This window comes from Haplochromis burtoni, unplaced genomic scaffold (assembly GCF_018398535.1).
Source record: "Haplochromis burtoni strain Fernald_Lab_line unplaced genomic scaffold, NCSU_Asbu1 Contig_65, whole genome shotgun sequence".
Lineage (NCBI taxonomy): Eukaryota > Metazoa > Chordata > Actinopteri > Cichliformes > Cichlidae > Haplochromis > Haplochromis burtoni.
In genome coordinates, this window is record NW_024582426.1 from 1,383,186 (window position 1) to 1,407,289 (window position 24,104).

Consider the following 24,104-nt stretch of genomic DNA (forward strand, 5'->3'; position numbering starts at 1 on the left):
CTTACGATTTTATTGTTGTCCTGGTTTCCAATGCAAAACCCGGAAGTTAAAATACGCATAGACGAGTCAAACTGCTTTGACCAGGAAGTAGTTTCTCAGAGCTGGGCGTCAACACATAACTCATGTACGTGTGTCTTATGAGTTTTGTGGTTTACTGAATAATCAACACATTTAATATAGGTGACACTTAGTCATGAGAAGAATAAATGGCGGATATCATAACTCCGGGGGATGATGAGGATCTTCAGGCTCAAGTAAGCACAAAGTACTTCCTTTTTTAATCCTCAGAAAAAGTTAGGCAATCCTGTCAGTTTGTGCGAAATGTCTTGTTTGTTGTAATATTTTCAACTGGCCTGGTGAGAGCACGTAAGCCAAATGCGGTAGATGTAGCGCTGACAGGTTGAACAAGCCCTGCTGCGTTATTTAAGATGAAGATGAATATACATGAGCAGCACATAAAAAACTTGAATAAACATACATACACAGACACACACATATACTGAAGGTTGTTCCCAAGGTGTCTGGATTCATTAACACTTTTGGAAGTGATGTTTGAAGCGCAGCAGGTGCAGCAGGGTGCACAGAGGCCACACATCAACGCAAAGTGTCAAAACAGCAGAAAAAAAGGGGAAAAAAGTGAACACCATCGCAGGCATACATAATTTAATTTTTGTTGCTATACAGTTGTGTACCCACTGTCTTTATATTCAGGGAAAGTTAACATTGGCATCTAGGTTGGGAATCATAAAGAAAATAATGACATATACTGTCTTGAGATCACTAACTGTAATCTCACAATGTGTTTGTGTGTGTGTGTGTTGTCATTCAGTCTACAGCTCAGATTTGTCCCGTTGCTTTTCTTCACATATTCAAAGGGGACATATTGATACTTGTCTTATTTCATTAGGTACACCTATTTAATGACTACTTAACACAAATATTTAATCAGCCAATCACATGGCAGCAATTCATTTTAATTAGGTATTTAGACATGGTCAAGATGACTTGCTAAAGTTCAACCTGAGCATCAAAATGGGGAAAAAAGGTGATTTGAGTGACTTTGAATGTGGCAAGGTTGTTGGTGCCAGATGGTCTGCTCTGAGCAGTTCAGTAACTGCTGATCTGCTGGGATTTTCTCACACAACCACTGCTAGGGTTTACAGAAGATGGTCTAAAAATGAGAAAATATCCTGTTCTCTCTGTGTGAACGTCCCTTGTGATGCCAGAGGTCAGAGGTGAATGGCCAAGCTGCTTACAGCTGATAGGAATGTAACTCAAATAACCGCTCATTAAAACCGAGTAATGCAGAAGAACATCTCTAAATGTGCAACACACCAACCCTGCAACATTCGGCTGGTGGGGTCAGAATAAAAGCCTGGATCCCTCTTGCCATATATCACAGTTCAGGGTGGTGGTGGTATAATGGTGTAAGTGAGATTTACTAGGCACACTTTGGGCCCCTTAGTGCCAATTGAGCATCATTTAAATGTTATAACCCCTTTATGACCACAGTGTACCCATCTTCTAACAGCTGCTTTCAGCAGGATAACGCACCATTTCACAAATCATCTCAAACTGGTTTCTTGAACATCACAACGTCACAAAATCAAATAGCCTTCAGAGTCACCACATCTCATCCAATAGTATCCACATGCTTTATGATGTGCTGGAACAGGAGAGTTGGTTGGATGTGCAGGTGGAACTGTGTGATGCTGTCATGTCAATACACACTAAAATCTCTGAAGAATATTTCCAGCACCTTGTTTAAATCTATTTCCCAAGGACTTAACAGAGTTATGAAAGCAAAGGGGGTTCCGGCTTGAAACTAGCAAGGTGTAACTAATAAAATGGCTGCTGAGTGTAGATACTGATACAATAATGGCTGCTCATATTAAGAAAGGCCAATAAGTTTTAATTATTGAGATCAATCTAAGTACAAGTAATCCCAGTGAAAACAGCTCTAAGGACTCAGTTTACAGCGGGGCTGGACAATTCAATTTCCCAAGTGGACACAATTAGGGCCTAATTGTAATATTTACTCTTACCAGTAGCATTTTATAAAGAGATAAAAATTAACATTGAAGTGAATTGAGTTCAGCTTTTTTGCAACAGCCCAATTTCCCATGTTGCCCCTTGGAAAAATTAACTGCTCACCCTTGGTTTAGTCTTATCTATGTATGAGCAAGGATTCTCCTGCTATTATCATTTCAGACATACAGCTCTGCCCCTCTGATGTTCAAGTCTTCTTTGCCTGTCAAAAAGAAACTGACGTACGCAGAGTGGCATGAGAGCTGCAACAGCTAATTTATGGCCGAGGCCAAGCTGAGGAGCTGCTCCAGGTCCCAAGGTTATTCCAAAGTTAGTCCAGAAGAGTGTAAAAACAAAAACATTAATTTGAATATTCTTATTAAATACACTTCATCTTTGCCCCTTTCACTTGATAAGTTCCACCACAGTGATTAATGAAGTAGTGATAGTCAGATAGGTAGGGAAAGAGCTATTTGGGCAATTTTATCAGGAAGTGAAAGGGGTATGATGTATTTGTTCTGCCATTTCCCATTAACAACAGAGTTAGTGCTTTTGTGGAAGTATTTCCACTCTTATCAAAGCTTGCACAAGAAAATAAAGTGCCAGTATTCTAAAATGTAACGTTTTATAGAAATAGCTGAAAGTCCTTCATCATGTTGCAGATAGACTGTTTTTTATTTATCTACAAAGTCTGTGAAGATTATGTGAAAGTGAAAGTCAGCAGCAGCATTCAGCCCATTTTAGCAAAAAGTTCATATCTGCAAACTAGGTGGGTTTTTTTTTTTATCACCCTTACTTACAGCCTTTATGTTAAATTAACTGTTTCCTAGATCTTTCAATAAACATAATGTACAGATGGAAGCATGGCATTTCTCTTACCACCATCTTGGAGACAAAGCGAGTAAGGATATTTCCAAAAACGAAAAACAAATGCTTTAAACTTCAACTCCTTCGGCTTCTCCGTTAGGGGTCGCCACAGCGGATCATCTCCTTCCATCTCACCCTATCCCTATCATCATTTTCTGTAATGCCAACTCTCTGTATGTCCTCATTCACGACATCCTTGAACCTTCTCTGAGGTCTTTCTCTTTTCTCCTGCCTGGCAGCTCCATCTGCAGCATCCTTTGTCCAGTATATGCACTATCCCTCCTCTGCACATGTCGAAAACCACCTCAGCCTTTCCTCTCTTAGTTTGTCTCCAAACTGTTTGACCTGAGGTGCTCATGTACTCATTTCTAATTTTGGCATCTTCAGCTAGCATCTCTGACACAGCCTCCTGTCTTTTTGTCAGTACCAAGACCACACTCATCTCCACCCACTCCACCCTGCCTGCACTCTGTGCTTCACCTCTCTTGTGCACTATCTGTTGCTTTGGAAGGTTGACCCCAGGTATTTAAACACTTTACTGCCTCTACTCAAGGGGTAATTAATGCATTTTTGAAGTACCTCTGTGAATCAAATTAAATGTCAGTTACACACGGATTAAATAAAGTGAGTGAAGCTTTCTGTGCATCCATGGTCCAAACAATCACCACCGAGTCTGATATGATTAATCTAATTGCTTTGTTGTTCTTTGTTCTCTCTTAGATTGAAGAGGTTGAGGCTTTGTCTTCTATCTATGGTGATGAATGGTGTGTGATTGATGAAGCATCCAGGATATTTTGCATTAAAATATCCGCCGACTTGGAGGAGCCAAAACTGACGGCGTGTTTGCAGGTGCAGAAAATTGCATATTAGTGTCCATCATGCATTTTTGTTTGTAATGCTGTTCTGATATTTTTTCCCCCTTTATTGATCAGATAATTCTCCCACCTGATTATCCAAGCGCAGCTCCGCCCATATACCAGATCAAGTAAGTCTGATTTGCCTTTCAAATTTAATATGGAAGAGCTCTGATGATTTGAAAGAACAGCATCCCACTCAACGGCCCACTCCTACTCCTACTCAATAACCCTGTGTTTGTTCTCGGCTGTTGTAGTGCAGTGTGGTTGCGAGGCCCTGAGAGGGCAAAATTGGCAAACAGCCTGGAAGACATCTATGTGTGAGTGCCTTTCATAATTTTTGACTTCATGAAGAGATACCGTAGAGGGATATTAGCCACATCAAAAGCTTTCATTGTCATTGTTTTCCATGATTTAATATCACTGTAGTTTACATGCCTCTTATTTCACCCACCCTCACATAAAAATATTTCATTTTTATAGGGAGCACGCGGGGGAGAGCATCCTCTACCTGTGGGTAGAAAAAGTTAGAGATTTCCTCGTTGAGAAGTCCCAGAACTCAGAAACAGGTGAGGTGTGAAAAAAGGAAATTCCCACTTGAGGTCCCACTTTATGGCCATTTTTAATGACTCGGAATAACACCTGACAGACCACCTCAGTCTTGACCTCTCCAGAAGTGCTTCGGTGAATTCATAGAGTTGTAACTGTAGACATTTTAGTCTCAAACTCTCAAAATAATTATATTTACACCCTGGTACAAAAAGTAGTTGTTGAAGTTGTTAAAGTTGAATTCTATTCTATTCTATTCTATTCTATTCTATTCTATTCTATTCTATTCTATTCAAAAAGTAAATAATTTCCACCTTGATAGTGAATGCACTTTGGTTAGTTTTTATATAATTCATCCATGGGAACTATGTTAAGTTATGCAGAATTAAGGGTGTGGCCACTTTAGGTTACAGGGGTTTCTTCACGTTCTTGTCTGGTTTTACTAAAAGATGCTAAGGAGTCAGCTGTTCAGTTTATAGTGTCTTTCTGTGAGTATGTGTTGTTTTGGTTTCGTTTGTATCCCTTAGCTGTAAAACACTGGGGTATTGTTGTCACCCTGCTGGGTGAGCGGGTGACGGCGACACCCAAGTTTGAGAATGCTTTAGCTTCAGCTAATAACTCACCAGTGCTAACATATCATTAAACTGTGTTCACACATGTTAGAAAAAAACAAACAAGCAAAATACAACAAAGTAAAATAACCACTAAAGCCTCAGTCACACAAGCCTCTTGACCTGCTGGCAACTATAGAGAGCAATGTGCATTCTCTAACTGGTTGGCAAGTTATTGGTGGAAATGAGAGGGTGCTGCCCCAGAAGCCTCCTTGTCATTGCTTTGGTTGACAAGGGTCACCTGCCAGTCTGTAGGACGGTGTAATTAGGGCCTTACCCACCGGTGGCATTACAGCGGCTATGTCAATCTTTTATTTACAGTCTGTGTGTATACACTGTCTCCTGTAAACTTGCACGTGATTCCTGAATACATATTAAAGGACTGAGGCTTAACAGTCTCTATATACAAACTGATGAAGTTAAAGGTGTAAAAACGACACTCCATGTGCTGGATTATAGAGTTAAATGACCCTCCTGGGCTGCTTCACCCAAACAAGCTGTATCATTTATTGCTTTTTTACAGCATATGGGTTTTGTAGGTTATTTTTGGTGAGACATGTTGGATAAATTGACTTTGAAATATCATATTTTAAGCTTAAATGTCTTATTTTATCCTTGTATGTATCTGTCCTTGACAGAACTGTACTTCTTTTTTTTCCTTGGCTTTTTTGTGTTATCTCATTGACTAGTTGTCTACATAATGTAGTGGTTTACACATTCACAGGAAAAGTCATGTCAGGAAGGGTACAAACTGCCAAATCAAACATGTGGAGCCACCACATGAATAAGTGAAAGTAGCTGAAAGTAGCTCACTGTGTTATTAATCTGTCAAGTGGTGGCTGCGACTGATAAATTAGAACAGAATAGAATAGAATAGATCTTTATTGTCATTGTTCACAAAACAATGAAAAACCACTCGGCGGCTCTAAAGCTCTTTCACAACAAAAGACAAACAGCCTGCAGTATAAACATAAAATAAATAGAAATAAAGATAAACACAGTGAGGTAGCACATACAGAATAACACTGCACAGCGCAAGAGATACGAGTAACATGCTTAAAACTAAATTTCCATTTATTAGAGGACAGTCTATTCTTACTGAATAAGAAAGAGTTTTTTTAAGGTGCTGATTTTGGTCCTGATTGATCTGAATCTCTTCCCAGAGAGCAGAGGGAAGAACAGGTGAAGTCTGGTTTGGGTGTGGTACATTATAAAACAAAAGGCTTTTCTTTGGAGTCAACCAGTGTCACAGAGGGAGGGTAGAGTGGCACCGATAACACATTCTGCCACCCTCACCACATGTCGCAAAGCCTTTCTGTTCTCTTCTATGCAGCTGACGAACCACACTGTGCAACAGTAGGTCAGGTGAGCGTGCTTTAACTTCCCCAAGAAGTAAAACCTCTGTTGGGCCTTCCCCACCTGATGGGAGATGTCTGTGGTCCCGGTGAGGTCGGCCGAGACGCAAACATAAAGGAACTTAAAGCTTGCTAACCTCTCTATTTCTTCTTTGTGTGGCAAAGGGCAGAGTGATCAGTGTGTTTCAGAAGTCCACTTTGATTTCCCTGCTATTTTTTCTTGTGTTTAAGTCCAGATTATTGAGATAATATCAGTGTGTGAGATGCCTGACCTCCTCCCTGCAGGCTTTTTCATCACTGTCATATATCAGATGGTGGTATCATCATCAAATTTTATGTGTCAATGGGAGAGCAGTCAGGAGTGAACAGCGAGTAGAAGAGGGGGCTGAGAACCCACCCCTGTGATGTGCCAGTGTTCACGATAAGAGTATCATCCATCCTGACATTCTGGGTGCTCAGGATGTCCAGTGAACACATGCACTACTAACAGCCTAAGCTTAGGTTTGTGAACTAGTTTGTGAGGGATAACTATATTTACAGCCGAGTTAAAACCCACAAACTGTGTAAGAGCTGGAGAGCTGTGATGACTGCATCCTATGTTTATCATTTTTCTTGATATGCAAACTGGTGTGAGTCGCGGTCAGCAGGGATGGCTGCCTTAATGCGAACAAGGATGAGTCTCTCAAAGCATTTATTTATAGTGGGGTTAGAGCAAGTGGGTGACAGTCAATGAGGCAGTTCATTTGACCTTTTCTTTGGACAAACTTTTTGGCAGTGGGTTTAGAAAAATGTCAGTTTCAGTCTTTCCAAGGACTTGTTTACACGATAATCCACACATTGGACGGGATCTAGACCACTGATTACCAGCAGGTCAGTTATTGGATCAACCCACTTACCCACTTGATGCTTCTTCTTTTCTGTTAAAACACTCCTCCGTTCCTAAGACAACTGTCTAGTGCGGTCTAAAGCTGTGATAAGATGAGGCCTGTAGGGGCATTAAAAACTCCTCAAGACTCTGAGTGACTGCGCTGAATTGAGATCGATATCAGTGTAATACCTTTGGTTACCCCGGCAGAGTCTTTTGAAGTGTAAAAAGACATAAAGGTACTCAAATTAAAGATTCTCTACAAGTGTCACACCGAATCAGATTTTCAGAAGGGGGCTTTCTTGTCTGTCTCAATTATCTAGCGCTGAGCAGCATCTATTATTGAGGCAGACGGTCTCTTTTGAGCAACAAGCTTGAAAAATATTAACTGTCCTCCCCATTGTTGCGTGTCATAATTCCCCTTTCTGCAATTCATGTGGTAATAAGTATAACTGGTCACAGCACTTCAGCTCAGGAGCGGGATTGACAGCTCATTCATTCAAAAGACAGGGACATTGTGTGCAAGAGGAAGAGGGGGATGATGAGTCTGAAGATGTACACTTCACAGAAAAGGAAATGAAAAGTGGGTAAACATGAGAAAAGACATGAAAAGTACGGACAGAATATTGTTTCTGATGATGAAGTTTGGATTCATTAGATCGCACAGGAGGAAAAAAGGTAGAAAAACAGAATTTATTCATCTAAATACAGAACATTTTAATGATTTGTAATTTTGTGTGTGTGCTTCTGTCCTGTTTGTGCTGTGTGCAGGCATAGAATAAATATTGTGAACCTTTATTAGCGTAAAACATGCTAGATCCATGAGCAGCTCAACTTTGCCATTTCTTCTCTTTATTCTGGTCCTCTAAGATTTGTTATCTTTTATTTCCCTGAAAAATATACTTCTACTACACACACAAACACACATATTAAAGTCTGTATTTGCCTTTTTATCAAATCCTATTAGGAAAAGACACACACACACACACACACACACACACATACACACACACACAAACAACGATGGATTAATTCTACTAAAAAGTATTGTGTATGCCAAGCCTGCTGCAGCAAATCCTCTGTGCCACAGACCCCTGTTGTTGACAAGGTTGTTTTTTTAGTTCCCTTTAAAGGTACGTGCTTTTTATGACAATTTTGCATTTGCATATTTTCTCCAAGGCAATGAATTGTAGCTGATATACTCTTACAAATACTAGAGTGAGTCACACTATCACACTTGGTGACATGTTCCACTGTCTGTTTTAAGTAGTTCATGCGTACAGAATACTCAAGAACACCTAAACAAAATGTGCTAATCCACAGCTGAATATAGTGCCCAGAAACACACAGAGTTCTGTCATTTTTTAGAGTTAAAAATAACTTCTAAGATAAATACTAGTGGATGGAAAAAAACAAAGTAGAGAAGTTTAGACCTATTTGGCATTGCTGAGTTTAGCGTCAGCTGAGTGGTAAAAGAAAATGAACAAGAGCAGCTACTTTACTACCACTAACCTCTTTAAATGGATAACTGCAGGAAGATGTAGGTCATTATATCAATAACTGAAGGAAAATTTTCAAGTCAAATTTTGAAATTAATTTAAATGTATAATTATAAGCTTGTAATGTTTTTAGTCTTAAGGCTATTTAGGCTTAGAAATAATTAATTGTGATGATTTGTAGCATAGACATATGTATTTTAATGCTTTAAGTAATTAGTTCAGTTTATTACCATTCAACAATCTATATTTATCTCCATGTGCAGCTTACAGTTAATTATCATAGAGTGATAACGGGTCTAACTACATAAATATCTGCCTAATGGTTTTTATTTTGTCAGTTCTGTGTGTTGAAGAATAAAGAACCTATAAGCGACATCGTTATCTGCACTGACTGCTAATAGTCCTTGGACTGCAGCTTTTTTACATGTAGGTGCTCTCACGCTAATGGAAAATTCACAGTGTGTGAAAAACACACATGTGCTCAGAGAATTCAGCTGCACTTACACTAGATGACACGATCGTGCATTTGAGAATGACCTGAGTCTGAAGCATAGACTGTATATAAAAGAAAGACATGGCCACTGTACCTTAGGACGACAGCTTTGGCCACCGACACCTTGGTGTTTGAAATTCAGATGCAACGGGCAAATGAATCTATGAAAAACTGACCAAGAGGGCTTTATTGTGCTGCCTGACTTCTTCTTTTTGCAATTAGAGGTGATGCGTCATACAGCTCATTTATAATAAATACAAGTTTCAAGCACTTGTACATTTGTACATGTTTCAGGCCTAAAAGCTACATGCTTCTTATAGATACATCTTATGGTTTATTACCGTAATCAGATTGGTGTGGAAGAACAGAAACATCTTTCCTAGTATTTTTAACAAGAGCATGCCCTTTTCCAAAGGCTTTCCAATTGATTTTGCTTAACAACCCATCTGGCTCGCCATGGTTGTTATTAATGCATCGCTGGTTTGATATTTTCATGGGATTTACAAAAATATAGACAGGTAACAAAGCTTATTCTCTAAAATCCCAACTTTTGTTGGAGGATACTTAAATATTAATGCTGGCAGACTTTTCAAAGAGCAGATTTTATTAACTGCTATGATATCAGCTTGCTATGATCAAAAGCTGAGGGAAGGTCATGCATGCATTAAATTTTTGGCACATTTATTTATGATTGTGTTGAAAGACCGCGTATAAGACATGATCTATATGTGCATAGATTATCAGCTGATGAAGGCCGTCCTCACACATGGCACACCTTTTGTTTCCATAACAACAGGGTTCTAATGTCAGCACCTTTAGATCGGCTTTTGGTGTTTGATCTCTCGACATTGGCTTGTTTATTAGATGTTGTCAGATGTGTTGTAATTAATTTGCAGTCACATCCTTCCTGTTTTATCGATGGCACTTTACTCAGTCACGTTTACAGTATTCTGGTTGAAGATTATATTAGCCTTGTCATGCATTCACATGCCAATGTTAAGGTTATGTAATGGTAATTTGGGGATGATTTGCTCAGTAGGTGTCATTTCAGTGCCAGGCACCCTGAGACTACAGACAGCTCGGTGAAGACCTTTACAGGCATCAGGGACATAAAAAAAATCAACTTTCTTATTAACATGACATAACATTTCTTATATTACCTCCTTCAGTGGAAGAACCAGAAAAAGTGAACATGACGGCTGAGAAGGATGTCGATGATGATGAAGACATTCCAGATCTCAGCAGTCTCAGACTGAATACAGAAAATGTGCACCTCTTCCTGGAACAGGCAAATGGTAAAAGCACATTTTAGTCTACGATGGCATCATTTCTGACAAAATCAGTCTCTGTCTTATTACGGATAATATTTTATCTTGTAGATGAGGAGCTGCCTCCAATTAAACATGGAAACCCGATCACAGACCGACGCAGTACCTTCCAGCCCCATTTGGCGCCTGTGGTGACTCCCAGACAGGTACAGCATGGAAATGAGCATAATAAAAAATGATATGCATAAAAAGATGGAGCTCCAACAGTGTACAGTTTGAATTTTGTGCCTCGTTTTTTTCATGAATGATGAATCCTCTCTGCAATCAACAATTCATACAAAATTCAACAGAAATACTTGATGAGTGGAAGATAATTTATATCTGAAACATCATCTGGTTCCTTCCTGCATGCTAATCTCACTCTCTGAGTCTCTGGTAACATACCAGCTTATCTTAAAAGCTTCCACCTGCTGTGAATTGTCATTTGTATAAAAATATTTACGCAGACAGCTGTCCTCTTTAGAGGACATAAACCAAATAGACGAAGAGCTGGACATCATTTCCATAATTTTATATTCTGATCTGGAAGTGACTGATTTCATTTATAGATATAAAGAAAAACAAATTGGGCACGTAATTAGTTTTTTTCAACTTCAGTATAGCCTATTTTTTTTGTTCTTCTAAATTGGTCAGTACTAAATGGCATAAGATAAAAGGGCTTTCATTGTCATTGCATTCAGGAGTGAGACTCCCGGTTGATGCATATGAGAAAATATGATATTAAAAAACATTAAGGACTCCATAAAACCACTTGCACACAATATAAAGTGCTAGAGCCAATGAAGTCCCAGAGTCAACAGAGTTCCCAGTCTGCAGTAACTATTGCACAAATCTAATCTGAATTTATTTACTGTTTCTGTGTACTGTGATTATCTGCAGTTGTGTCCTCTAGGGTCATTTGACCTGTATAAATATATATATATATGAATATATCAGTAATCAACCCACAGTATCCATAATGAAGTCACCCATTGGTGAACCTGTTGTGCTGCTTTCACTCTTTGCATTTTGGTGTTATGGAAATGGATGTGACCAGTGACGGTGGATTTGACTGGGTAACTGAGGGACACTGTACACTCATATGGTGGCAGCCTGTAACTTTCAAGGTAGCCCTTCCTTAAAACACACCCTGCTTTATCTGAAATTTTTAGACTAATGCGGACCATGATGTCTGAAATGTTGTATTTAAGAAGATTTGAGACTAGCGATTAACTCATTCGGACAGCATTTACAGAGGTCATCGATTAAATGGGTTATTTAAGCAATGACCCCCCTTTGCCCCCTTCTGGTCATTAAAGGGAGTGCAGGTTTAAGGCACGATACCATCATCTTTCAGAGCTGAAAGCTACGTCTGTCTGTTACATACAGTGTGTTAACTGTTTTAGAGTAACTTTTGAAGTGTTGCTGTAGCCTTTGCCAGCGCAGAAGCCAACTGGCTAAATTTGGTAACTAACTCGAAGGTGACACGACGGTGACAGCACTACAAAAATGGAACAGGCAGGGGAGGCATGAATTTAAAACCAATTTTTGTCACACTATAGTCAAGCCTCAGTTTTATTTTGAGCCTTTCAGTGTCTGTTTAATTAATACATGAGGTGATTTAGCTTCATAAACAGTTGAGTAATGCTGCTTTGTGCATTAGTCAGCAGTGTTAGACAGCATGTTGACTTGACAAGTTGTCATCTGCACAAATACAGCATCATTTTTAGTCTGACCTTCTTTTGGACATCACTGCTGTTTTAGTATGCCTTCAATCAGGATTTTAGCATGAAAGCAGGTTGCCGCTAACACAGTGCTGAAAAGGAGATGCCTTGCTTCTGCAGTAAAGTCAGTGTAAATGCATCTGAGAGTGACATTTCATTACTCCCCACATTATTTGTTACAGGTTAAAATGGTCCTGGAGAAGCTGTACGAAAACAAGAAGATTGCCAGTGCCACTCATAATATTTATGCATACAGGTTAGTAATGTCACATATTGCTTATACAGCTGCTAAAAAAAAATGTATAAACCCTTTGTAATGCTTGGATTTCTACACTGATTATTCAAAATGTGTGGTTTGCTCTTCATCTAAGTTGTAATTATAGACAAACACATTCACACTAAAGTAGTAACAGACAAGCAGTTATACTGTTTGAGTGTGGGTTGGAAAAATAATGAACCACCGTGCTAAAGAATGCAAAGTCTCAAGTGTTCCAGTAGATCAGATAAGATTGGGAGTGTGATTTGTAGACTTGTCCTTCTCTAAATGTAAAGAATGATGATGTGATGTAAACCGTGCCTTAAACATGAATTTCTCTGAACCTTAGAAGTGACATTATAGAGAAAGCATTTCTAATGCCCTGTGAGTTTTATATTCCACAGTATGAAAAACTGCTGCTTTTCTTAGCAGTTGATCACAGCAGGAGCACAGTATGGAATCCTATAAGAGGTGTAAAAGAAAGCAATTGTAACAGTAAAGCATCTTCAGAGATCTGTGCAAGAAAAATTGTGAATAAGAATTTTCTAAATAGAGGAAGACCACAAAAATGTTGGGAAATTCAGCAACAAGCTTATGATGAGCTTATGATGAGACAGACAAATAGAACGAAATCAAAAAAACTAAATGAAATGACTTTGTGAACTTAGAAAAGCCTTAGTTTAAATATTTGTTAGCTGGGTAGCAAAATTTTACTACAACTTGCCTGATTAATGATCGATGAATGTGTTCATTAAGACTGAGATATCTACATGACTGTGAGCCAGCTGCTTTCAAATCCTTCTGTGTGTTTATTGTAATATCTTCACTGATTCTCCTCACACATAGCATCCGTACGATAATACTACAGTAAAATTAAACATTTTCAAACAATAAAAACTAAAGTGAAACAGGAAAATCTATTCTGGAAACCAGCTGAGACTAATCTGAACTAAAATGTCACGACGGAGTACCACAGTGTGGACCTGCTTTGCTATTTCAGGGCCTGCACGTCTTGCAATCACTGAATTTAAAATTGTATCAACCAAATTTTTCTCTGAGAATTGAATGGCAGCTTATGAAAGGTTGGCTGATTCAAAAAGGCAATTACCCAAACAGCTTCAATGGGAAAAGAATAAAATTCAAGCTTTTGGATGGCAAGTGAGGGTCCAACTTAAAAGAGACATCCCAGGTGTGGGTATAGAAATGTGAAATGAATCAGTTGTGATTAAAAGGACACTACAGGAAACATCTAATAAAGGGGGTTCAATCTAATAAATTAAATTAATATACATTATTTAGTTTAATATATAATGGATCTAATATAAATAAAGTATATATGTCTGTATGTGTTTACGCCCACAGTGGAGAAGAACATGAGTAAAGATTCAAGGCTCATCTATCTTCCCCAAAGGGCTCATTGCTGCAATTAAAGGTCAAAAAAGCACCAGAGAAAATGACGGCTTCTGACAGTACTGTGCATAATGTGAAAAGATGTGTGTATGTGTGTGTGGCCTTTCTCAGTGTGTGTTTGTGTTTTCTCAGGCATTGCCTGTGTGTGAGATGTGTGGTGTTTTTTTTTTTTTAAAGTGTCGTCTAATGAGGTCGATGTTGCGTCGTTGGTGCACTGCCTGGGTGGTCATTACTCACGGGGAGGATATTGTGACATTTAGACCACTGACAAAAATGTTCCGGTGAAGAGGCTTTAAGTGTCACAGTGTCACACTAACCACAACGTCTTAATGCTCTCCCGCCTAAAACCAAGCTGTTGTGATTCTGTCTGTTGTAGGATTTACTGCGAGGACAAGCACAGCTTCCTGCAGGACTGTGAAGATGACGGCGAGACAGCCGCGGGGGGGAGATTGCTCCATTTACTGCAGGTTATCATTTAATTAAAAAAAAATGCTGGCTTTGGTCCAACAGATAACTCTTTCAGCTTCATACCAAAACTGCATGTTATGTTTGTTAAAAAGGTAAAAATCCCCAAAGAACTAGTCAGTTAGCCAAAGCCGAATGCACAAAAGCGTCCGCCCAGTAACGGCAGCCACATTGTTAAATCTGCTGGCTGCCTTGAGCTTTCCTTTGGCTTTTGCATTGCTTAATTGGAGTCTGTGCTGCCCTGTTTATTTTCACAGTATGCATAATTTAGTTTATTTCTAAAGGACACTGACAGTTGTGTCCAATCTACATAGCCTTGCATATAGCTGAAGCTAATACCCAACACCAGTCCCTTGATGGGCATTAATGATTCAAGCAGTCAAAATTACGTGCTACCACTTACAGTTTAATATGGAAACTGCTGTGATTTTGCAATTAAGATTGTTATCAGTAAGGCACACTCCCACAATATCAACCTAAATGTTTTTCACGTAATGCACGCACTTGTAGACATATAGTATGGTAGTGGTGATAACCACCACTTATTAATATCAAATTTTGCAGCATAAATTGGAAACTTGACACTTTTTTCGTGTTTACTGGCATTCAAAATAAGTTACTCTTAATGAGGGTAGCTGTTGTGACAGTTTTGACAGTTTATGTCACACCACCAAAGCAGATTAGGCCTTTTTGTTGAAAATAATAACATGTCACAGCGGGAAAGGCATAAGTGCGAATAATATGAATAAAAAACATGGCCGAATTACATTTGGCTTCTCCAGTTCCAAGGTCCTGGTATTGTAACCTATATCCTCTGTATCAGTAAACAATGGGGGCATTTTTGGGTGAGGTGTTCTGAAACTAAAGACAGATTTGATGTCATTAAGTGGTTTGAGGGTATTTTAATGTAGTTTATGATTTATTTATATAGTGCCAAAACATAATCTTAATTTTCACGACACACCCTATATTGTAAGGTAGACAATGCTACAACCTTGCTAGGAGAAGCTGACTGATCCAGCGATCCAGTACGAGTGGCACTTTAAATTGGTGTGGAGAAAAAAAACACTCCCTTTTAACAGGCAGAGATCTCTGGCAGAAGGTGGGTAAGGCATCTGCAGTGACCAGTTGGGTGGTGAGAGAAAGAGAAGAGAACAAAGAGAAGCACAGAGAGACCGTGATCAACAAACAGAAAAAAAACCACACATCAGAGAGATTAGTTAATGACATGAAGTAGAGCCATCAACAGTGAATGCATGTGTAAACGAGTTGGTCAGTGCATTATGGTAGCAGACTGGGAACATCGCAGGATATTTGACTTTAACCTAAACTGTGAAATTAGCCTAATAAATGAAGGTTCTACATCTATTTCTGCTTCTCATAACAGCAAGTAAGCCGGCACTCCTGAAAGCAGAGAGCTTTATTTTCATACTATAAGGCATTTTGAGGTATAATGGAGGTTAGCATCATAAACAGTACTGTTTGTACTTTGTCAGAGAGCTTTTAGGACATACTGACATATATATTATAGCCGTGAATCCTCAATTTCAGCATCATTCTGAAACAGGATGCTCCTAATTTTAATGATAATCTTTTTTTAATGCCTTTCAGCTTAATGGACAATAAGGATTATAGAAATGTCACAGCTTATTGAGCATGCTAGTCTCTCTTGTTGGTATAAAAATGTTTATACACTGAATGCTAGGCCTTATTTTAAATTCTGTTGCAGTTTCTTATAGCACACCTGCCATTTTTTATTGAAATGACTTCATTTATACTTTTAATAACACTTTTTCTAACACCTTTTCAGTCCTACCACTCAAAGTGCCTTATACTGTGAGCGTTTAATATAAGTATAATCTGTACTCCTATCACATACACACACAAACAGTAATGTGTCAAGGGCATTGGCATTCAGGACACTGAAATTCAGAATGGAGGAGCCCAGGATCGAACCACTGACCTTCCAGTTATGGCCTTAAACCACAGCCAACTGTATAGGGAGGAAGAAGTATTAATTCAGTTTTGTGAAAAGCAACCCTTCTAATAGATTAAGTAAGTAATCTACTGACGGTGTCACATAAAGCTTTAAGAATATGTATTCAAAACTCCAGTGAAAATCAATTCAGGACGTTTATAAAATTCAGACTAATGTACATAACAGAGCGTCAAAACTGCGTCTCTTTTAAATTAGACAGGCTATCTAATGAATTTCTTTGAGCCTGTCAGGGTTGATTTTGAGACACTGAGATGATGTGATGTGGAAATACTGAAGCTGCCGGTCTCTAAGGCAGAGCCGAACATCGATTCAGAGAAGTGTACTTGCTGAGAAAAACAGAACTGAGATTGTTTTGTGTGGGGATGTGGCTGCAGTAGTATAAACCACGCTTCTAATGTTTAAATGGTGTTTAGGTTTCCTCCACTGGGAGCTATGGTCCCACTATAATAATTTCACACAGTCATTAATCCTTTTATTTCAAATATCAAAGAAGCCCTTGTCACTGGGTTTTACTGTCAGATGGCCCTATGATTCACACACACACCCACATCACACTAAAATGTGTTATTGTCCACACAGTTTTTGTTTCCCTGTAACGTTGAATGAAAGCCAGTAAAAGGTTTGTGACCAAACAAAAAGTTTCCTATAACACAAAGCTCAGCAGTGACTTGTAGTAGTTGTGTCATTACTCATTACTCCTAGGTGCTGCGTCGTGTCAGAGCTTTTCCAGATGAAATCCATGACTCGTGTCAAAGTTCATTTTCATTCATAGGATGACAGCAGTCGCCGCTGCCAGTGTGGCCCTGTTAGAGAGATAAATCACTGTGAAATGGTGCATTGGATTATCGGTGTGGATATGTCAGAAGCTGAGATCTGCTACACTGAATTCAGATGAATCAAGCGCTCATATGTTCGCTTTAAAAACTTGCTCAGCCAGTCTTTGCTTTAAATTATCTTTTAAATGCTGAAAGAATTCAAAGAAAGTCTAATTTACCTGCATCTGTGTTATTATATGTTCTATATTTGCTATCAAGGAAGCGCATTAAGCTTTATTTCTTCTATTCTAAAGCTTTCTCGACACCAACAGAGTGTAGCTATAATCAATATAATAATCTATATATTTATATTGAAAATAAGCAAGAGAATAATGTGAGTGATACAGGAGTGCTTCATAGTGACAGATCCAATTTTACAAGGGAGGAAAGAAGTGCTATGTGGCTCTGGAGGCTGATCTGATGCAAAGTAATGTATGAATGGGGGTTAATGAGACTTGCTGTGCAAAGTGCTTTGTGTGCTCACGTAGTAGAAAAGCACTAGGTAAGAACCAATCCATTAACTATGATGCTAGATATTACGAGGTGCAAGTAAAAGCTAAGCTGCAGAGGAAATATTTTTTAGAGTGGAAAAAAAGATCATTCTTCAGTTAGGGAAAATGGTTCTGAGTTAGAGCCTTGGCCGAGCGCAGGGGCAGCTTTAAAGCTCCTCTTCGGTTTCTTTCATCCAAACAACGCTAGGCTAATTTTGCTGTCACTGTGTCCTTGACCAACGACTGGCTCACATCAGAGGTCAGTCTCCAGGCGCTGCATGGAAGCCACCCACTGCTTCTAATATTCCTAATAGTAAATGGGGAGAATGATAAAGGAAAATCAGTGCTTTTAATCCTAAAACCAGATTGATTCAAGCTATCAGCCTTTTATAGATTTCTTTTCTAACTCGCGGGCATGAGAGCAGATTTAAGAAATCAGGTAAATTCCTGTAGCTGTCTGACCTGTAACTGGATCTGCTGTCCTCCATCTTTCTGAGCAACACAGTGATTAATCTCCTACTCGCAACACTCTCAGCATAGTGAGCAATTTACATGAAGAGCTTTTCCCAAATCTATTTTCCTCTAATCTCATTCCTCTTCATAAGGCTTTCTTCCCATTTCCTCATTTAAATGTGTGCACGCTCGCAGTGAATGTGGAAGTGTGTGGCGATGAATAAAAGTGGGATCTTATTGATAGAGCTGGCAGTCAGATGTGGATGAGTCCCTTCAAATGACAGATTGCTTTTTGTGGCAGTGCAAAGTAAAGTTCTCCACTTCATTTTAAGACCACAGTCTGGTGTTTTGGAAAATATGCCTTTTGCCATTTACTGGGAATTTCATTAATCTCAATTTAATCTTTGTGCGCTCAAACTTAAGAGTTGCAGAACTTGAAGAGGAACATGGGGAAACAGTCTCAATTAAAAAGAAAAACAATCTTAAGGCTTTTCCTGTTTTATATATTTACACATTTGTTATATTGCACACATCCGGTTCAAAAGTCATCACATTAAGACATAGCCATATATCAATACATGACACACATCTTATTTGCAAACAAACTTTAGAGATATGAGAGTGCATCTTTGACGTTTCTGGCTGCTCCTGTAAAGCTGCTGTAGCATTTTTTTTTTCTTTTTCCATCTGGAGGTATCAAGATGACAAACTGTAAACAAACTGTAAACATAAAACTGTTATTAGACTGGTAGAGAGAGAACAATTAAATATTGAACTTACTGAATAAGGCTAATATTCACTCTTTTTTATGGGGTTTTAGTTTATGGCAAATCCCGAGGGGAACAATGCACTCGTTGGCTGCCAAGTACTTCACACATTTGCCAAATTCATGTCTGCAGTTTGGTACTGGTTCAAGGCAGGTAGCGCTGCAAAAAGCTACCTGCTGCAGCTGGACTTGACAGTTTTTGACAGGAAAATCAAAGCAATCATGTAAAAGGTGCCAAAATGCTTTTTATAGTTGAACGTTCCAGCACAGCAGGGTGATAATTATCCATATGTTCATTGCAGGGTGCAATGCCATTCATGTAGATGTAGACAGTTGATTTATTGTACTTTTTCTGAATGGTCTTTTAAACGTTTCTGTTGTTATGGTATTTTATTGCTTAGAAAACTGTCTTATTTCAGTTTTTTGAGATGATATTTAGTTTTATTGTAGTTTTTATTTCATTTGTGTTTAAGTAGAATATTTCAATTATGTGATTTAATGAATTAATTGAACATCAAGCCCTTCTGTTTCTGTCCTAATGTAAGTTAACTGTGTCCTTAAACCACATATTGAACACACGAAATTGAACGTAAAATAAATCTCTGTCTAACTCTAAGAAATTACACCACAAATACATCCATTTTAGATTTATAGGTTATTGGCTTTAGACTGGAAGCTTAGTCAGGTGCATTTCATGAAGATTCATCTGTTTATTATAAATCAAATATAGTGTAAAATATATCTGATGCAGTTTGAAAACAGCTATCAAAGCTTTCAGCCAGCTCATTTTACACGTTTATTTCTCACAACAGATCCTGGACGTGCGTAATGTCATGGTGGTCGTGTCTAGGTGGTTCGGGGGCATTTTGTTAGGTCCCGATCGCTTCAAACACATCAACAACTGTGCTCGTAACATCCTGGTGGAGGAGGGATACACTGCCTCTACGGTGAGACACACTCTGAGCCTTTTACACATTGCTCTGTCATCTTCTGCTGACACATCATCAGTCAAATTTGACTTTGCTGCCAGTTTTCTGATGCAGGAGACCACCTGGTTTCTTGTAGTTTAATTGACTTACCACCCAGTGTTCCTCCAATTATCTGGAAACAAAGAGATTGACTGCAGGCGAGGTTTTGCCTTTCTGGCATCCAAAGCAGAGTCAGAATGCCAGGGTTGTACTGTTACACAGTATAGTTACAGTGAGACGTCAGTTTATTACAAAGTGTCTGGTTGCAACATGTTCTGGAGATCAAACACGCTTTCACCGGCCTGAAGTTAGGTCCAGTCTGCTTTGAAGTCGCCTTTGTGTTCTCCAAAGTTATTCCATTGATACATGATTGACCTTTGAGTGGCTGCAACAGATAGATTAAAGGTACTGCAAACCTACATTTTTAAAAGTTTGTCCTTCTTCCAAACCTCATCAACTCACTGTAAAAATCAGCACTTTATTTTATTCCAACTTATTAGAATTTGCTGCCTGTGGAAGGAGAACTTAACACTTCTGCAGAATCACTCCATTTCATGAAGTCTACTAAAACTTTGCATAAGAATTTAAGATGATTAGATTGGATTGAAAACAAACACTTTATTTTTAGAACATGTGAAATATGACTCAAAACTATTTTTTATGACATTCAAATAACTTAAGTCATTCAAACCTAACAAAAATCTAGAACAAGGGTCCTCCCACAGGCCAGTGCCAGAATTCATGAAAACTATACCGCTTTGTACTGTATTTCATTCGACCATTTCTATAGTAAGACACAGGAGTGGAGCATTGTAGACATTTGTCCATACATACTAAGCTTTTTTAATATTTCCAGATTTGGCTGGTGTGACGAAATGTAAGTCATCTTACTTACAGTTAAAAAAACAATTTTAACGGACAAATTGCAAATATAATTAAAATTAACACTTGCACTTTGAGACATGAAAGTAATGTCATACCATACATTTTTTAACACTAGTAATACACTACTGCTTTCAAACTGTGCCCTCTGAAACTCAAGCACCAGGTCATTATAACGATCTCTGTTCAGGTTGTACTGTGCTGCTAAACAGATACATTAAACCCAATAATGTATCTATTAGGCAGCACCAACTTGACACTCAGTTACCAAAGCTTTGAGGAGCCCTCATCTATATAAGGGAGGGACATGAATGCATTTAAGGAGGTTTCATCCTTGTTTTTAAAATTGGCTCTGTTTAAATTGAATTTAAAAAAAAAATATCAGCTTGAGTTTAACATTGTAGCCTCCTCAATATCTCGTACTGAGGTGTAATTTGTGATTACCTCATGAGCTCATATATGACATTCTTATTTTTCACTGTGCCTGAGTATTATTCAATCAGAATCAGAATCAGAATACTTTATTAATCCCGAAGGAAATTATAGGTTACAGCGCTAATGGCGCATGCGCACTTACAAAGAAACCTTCTGACCAAATTTTACACAAACATCACATTAGGAAGACATGTCAGAGAGGTAGGCTGATAGGAAAAAACAACAAAAATATATAACATGAGGTGAGAGGAGAAAAAAAAAAAACTCCACTCAGACTGAGCACCTAATGGGAGAACAGTTTGAGAACAGAAAAAATACCCCAGCACAAAAAGCACATGATTGTCAATAGACCATAGAAACACAAGACAGGCAACAGGGGCGGGTAAAGGTAAGCGAGAGCTGGTGTAGACAGTGCATCCGGTCCTCCAGCATGTCTGCGCTGGTCCAGTCAACCCGCCATCTGCCCCGGGAGGGAACAAGTATTGAGCCTCCTTTATGTTTTGAAGCCAGACTTTTCTGTAAGTAAATAGTTTTAAGGCTTTCCTGAGGTTTTTGAAAGTTTTCTTTTGAGTTTGACCATTTGTTTTTAGTTTCACCTACCTATGATTTGTTCAAACATAAAAGAGACACCAGTTTAAAGAGTGTTTACATATAACAGAAAATTTTAAATGATATCTTTAGGTGGTTTGTTGCTAGCAGCCTGTCACAAAACCACATATTTTTCCAGTTTCTTTAACTGAATCTATAAAAACAAATGCCATATTTAACAAAGACAGTGATTCCCAAAGAGCTGTTAGCCTGATAATTCTTTGGGAATCACTTGGCATGGTGTGCTGTGTGTCCTCAAAAAATTGAAGAAAGCTGGAGGATAAAAGTGGCAGGCCTAAAAAAAGATTTTTATTTTTATTTATTTTTTTAAATCAGATGAGCAGTAGCTGAAAGCCATTACGAAATAGGAAGAAATCCAGCAAAGACTTGACACAGGGCCTGAGAGATGCTTTGCTGAGGTCTCATCATCGACAGGGTGGCTGACAAGAAATTATTCTTAGGAAAAAGGAAGAAAAAGCTGAGATTCACCAAATTATAGAAGAACTCGACTGAACATCAGTGGCAACAAATTTTGTACATGTTTAAATCACTGTACCCATTTTGCATTTTCCTAGCAAAATGTAAAGAAATGAGGGACGATTTTTGCACAGCACTATATTTCACTAAATATGGAGAAATTTCACAAATGTCCCCTTGGCGGTAGGATGGATTGTTTAAGTCAGATTCATCTCAAAGACATGATGAATTTAAAAGAAATGTCACATTAACCTCAGAGTAGCCGGTTATTTTCTGTGCCGTGTGTACACCGGACACCGGAAAGCAATAAAGAGAGAAAACGAGGAGGTCTTCTCAGCTACAGCCTCATAACGTCCCTTAAACTGATAACTGTTAAGAATTTCCTGAGTCAAGCTTTAATGATGGGTTGATGTGTATGTAAAAAATACATTTAAAAAACAGGATCCGAACCCTTGAGGCACACACTTATTTAATTTCGTCTAGGAAGATATGTTGGTGGAAATCTGGAACTTTTTATTCTTTGAGGAGGAAACAGTCAGTCCCTGAAATCAGTGTCCCAGGGCTCCTTCTTAACAGTGTACAGCCTTTACAAAAGTCAGCATACTTACCCAACAACCAATGAGACAATATCGAATGGGAGAAAATCATTTTTGGTAAGGTGAGTGAGATCAGTTTTGCAAAAGCTAAATCCAAAATTGCATAAAGTCTCTGAATACCTGGATAGGATTTGATTTATGAGAAAAAGAGTCTACAGTTTAGAGGGGGAAAAAGAGCTGAATCAGTCTCACACCTGAGGAGGAACAGGTCACTGCCGGTTACTTTGCAGTATATGAGTCACTTATTAAAAATGGTATCAAAGCAATTTCCTGCTGTATGAAGCTCTACGCCAATATGAAAAACAAACTCAGACAAAATTGATGATCAAGACAGACTCAATGAACATTTGTTCACCCTGTACTATGTAACAGAGGTTTCAGAGTTCTCTACAAGTTGGCAGTCTGGATTGCCAGACTAATAATTAGCAGAGGATGTTTCCTAAAAGTACTTAGGATGGCAATGTTTTGTTTGATGCAATTACAGGAATACATTAAAACAGCATGGTGCATGTCAATCAGTACATTGCAATTTGCACATTTGCAAACACAGCAGGAGTTTTAGGCAAAAGAGTTTATCATGAGCTGTAAAGAAGCACTCAGATATTAAGCACGGAAAAAGCTCTGGCACCATTAAATAGAGTGCTAATGTAACACAATCATTCTTTCTCTAATCCTCCCCTCTTGGTTCACAGGATGAGGCCAACAAATCAGGACTAAAGACCAAAAGGCCAAAAGGCAAGAAGACAAAGTGAATTTCAGAAGAAAAATGAAGAACTTTTTTCAAGCACACGTTCAGTATTTGATGTCGAATTCAACGAAAAGCTCGTTTTTAGAAAGAGATGTGAGATGTGTCTTAGAAGACAAATGGTTTCTAGCAATTTAGTTTTCATTCAAGGTCATAAAATATCATCTGGGATTTCAAAATGACGTCTCAGATAACTGCTTTAACTCTGGAATGTATATTTTTATATTTAGTTTAAGAAGCCTCGAAATAAAATGTGTACAGTTCACATTTCATTAAAACAAATTATGGGGATTTGTGCAATGATCATGACTTTGAATGTACCCCACATCTGAAGATTGTTGATCCACGTCTGAAGAATACGCCAGTATTTTTAAATCCTCGAATTACTAATTTTTTTTCTTGTCTGCATGCACTCCCAGTATTTTTAAAATTGTAATGCTCCATCATGATGGAGATACAGTAACGAGGTTGTCCCTGCAAGCCTTAATTCATTTCCCTGTTGAATCTGCATCTCAATAGCGATCTTTCACAAATCATTTCATCGTTCCCAAGAAATGCGATCATACATCACTGCTTAATAAAATGGAGTTTACTGAGTTGCAACAC

At 38.5% G+C, this 24,104-nt stretch overlaps 1 protein-coding gene across 1 annotated transcript; it reads left to right on the top strand.

Moving 5' to 3' along the window:
- The first annotated feature begins 66 nt into the window (after positions 1-66).
- On the top strand, positions 67-24,101 carry impact (impact RWD domain protein). The gene is made up of 11 exons (XM_005923279.3): positions 67-254; positions 3,616-3,744; positions 3,828-3,880; positions 4,007-4,069; positions 4,233-4,318; positions 10,291-10,416; positions 10,501-10,595; positions 12,335-12,408; positions 14,195-14,285; positions 19,620-19,754; positions 23,446-24,101. Exons 1-11 carry the CDS (start codon positions 207-209, stop codon positions 23,503-23,505), a joined length of 960 nt encoding a protein of 319 aa, XP_005923341.1. The 5' UTR covers positions 67-206; the 3' UTR covers positions 23,506-24,101.
- The last annotated feature ends 3 nt before the right edge of the window (positions 24,102-24,104 follow it).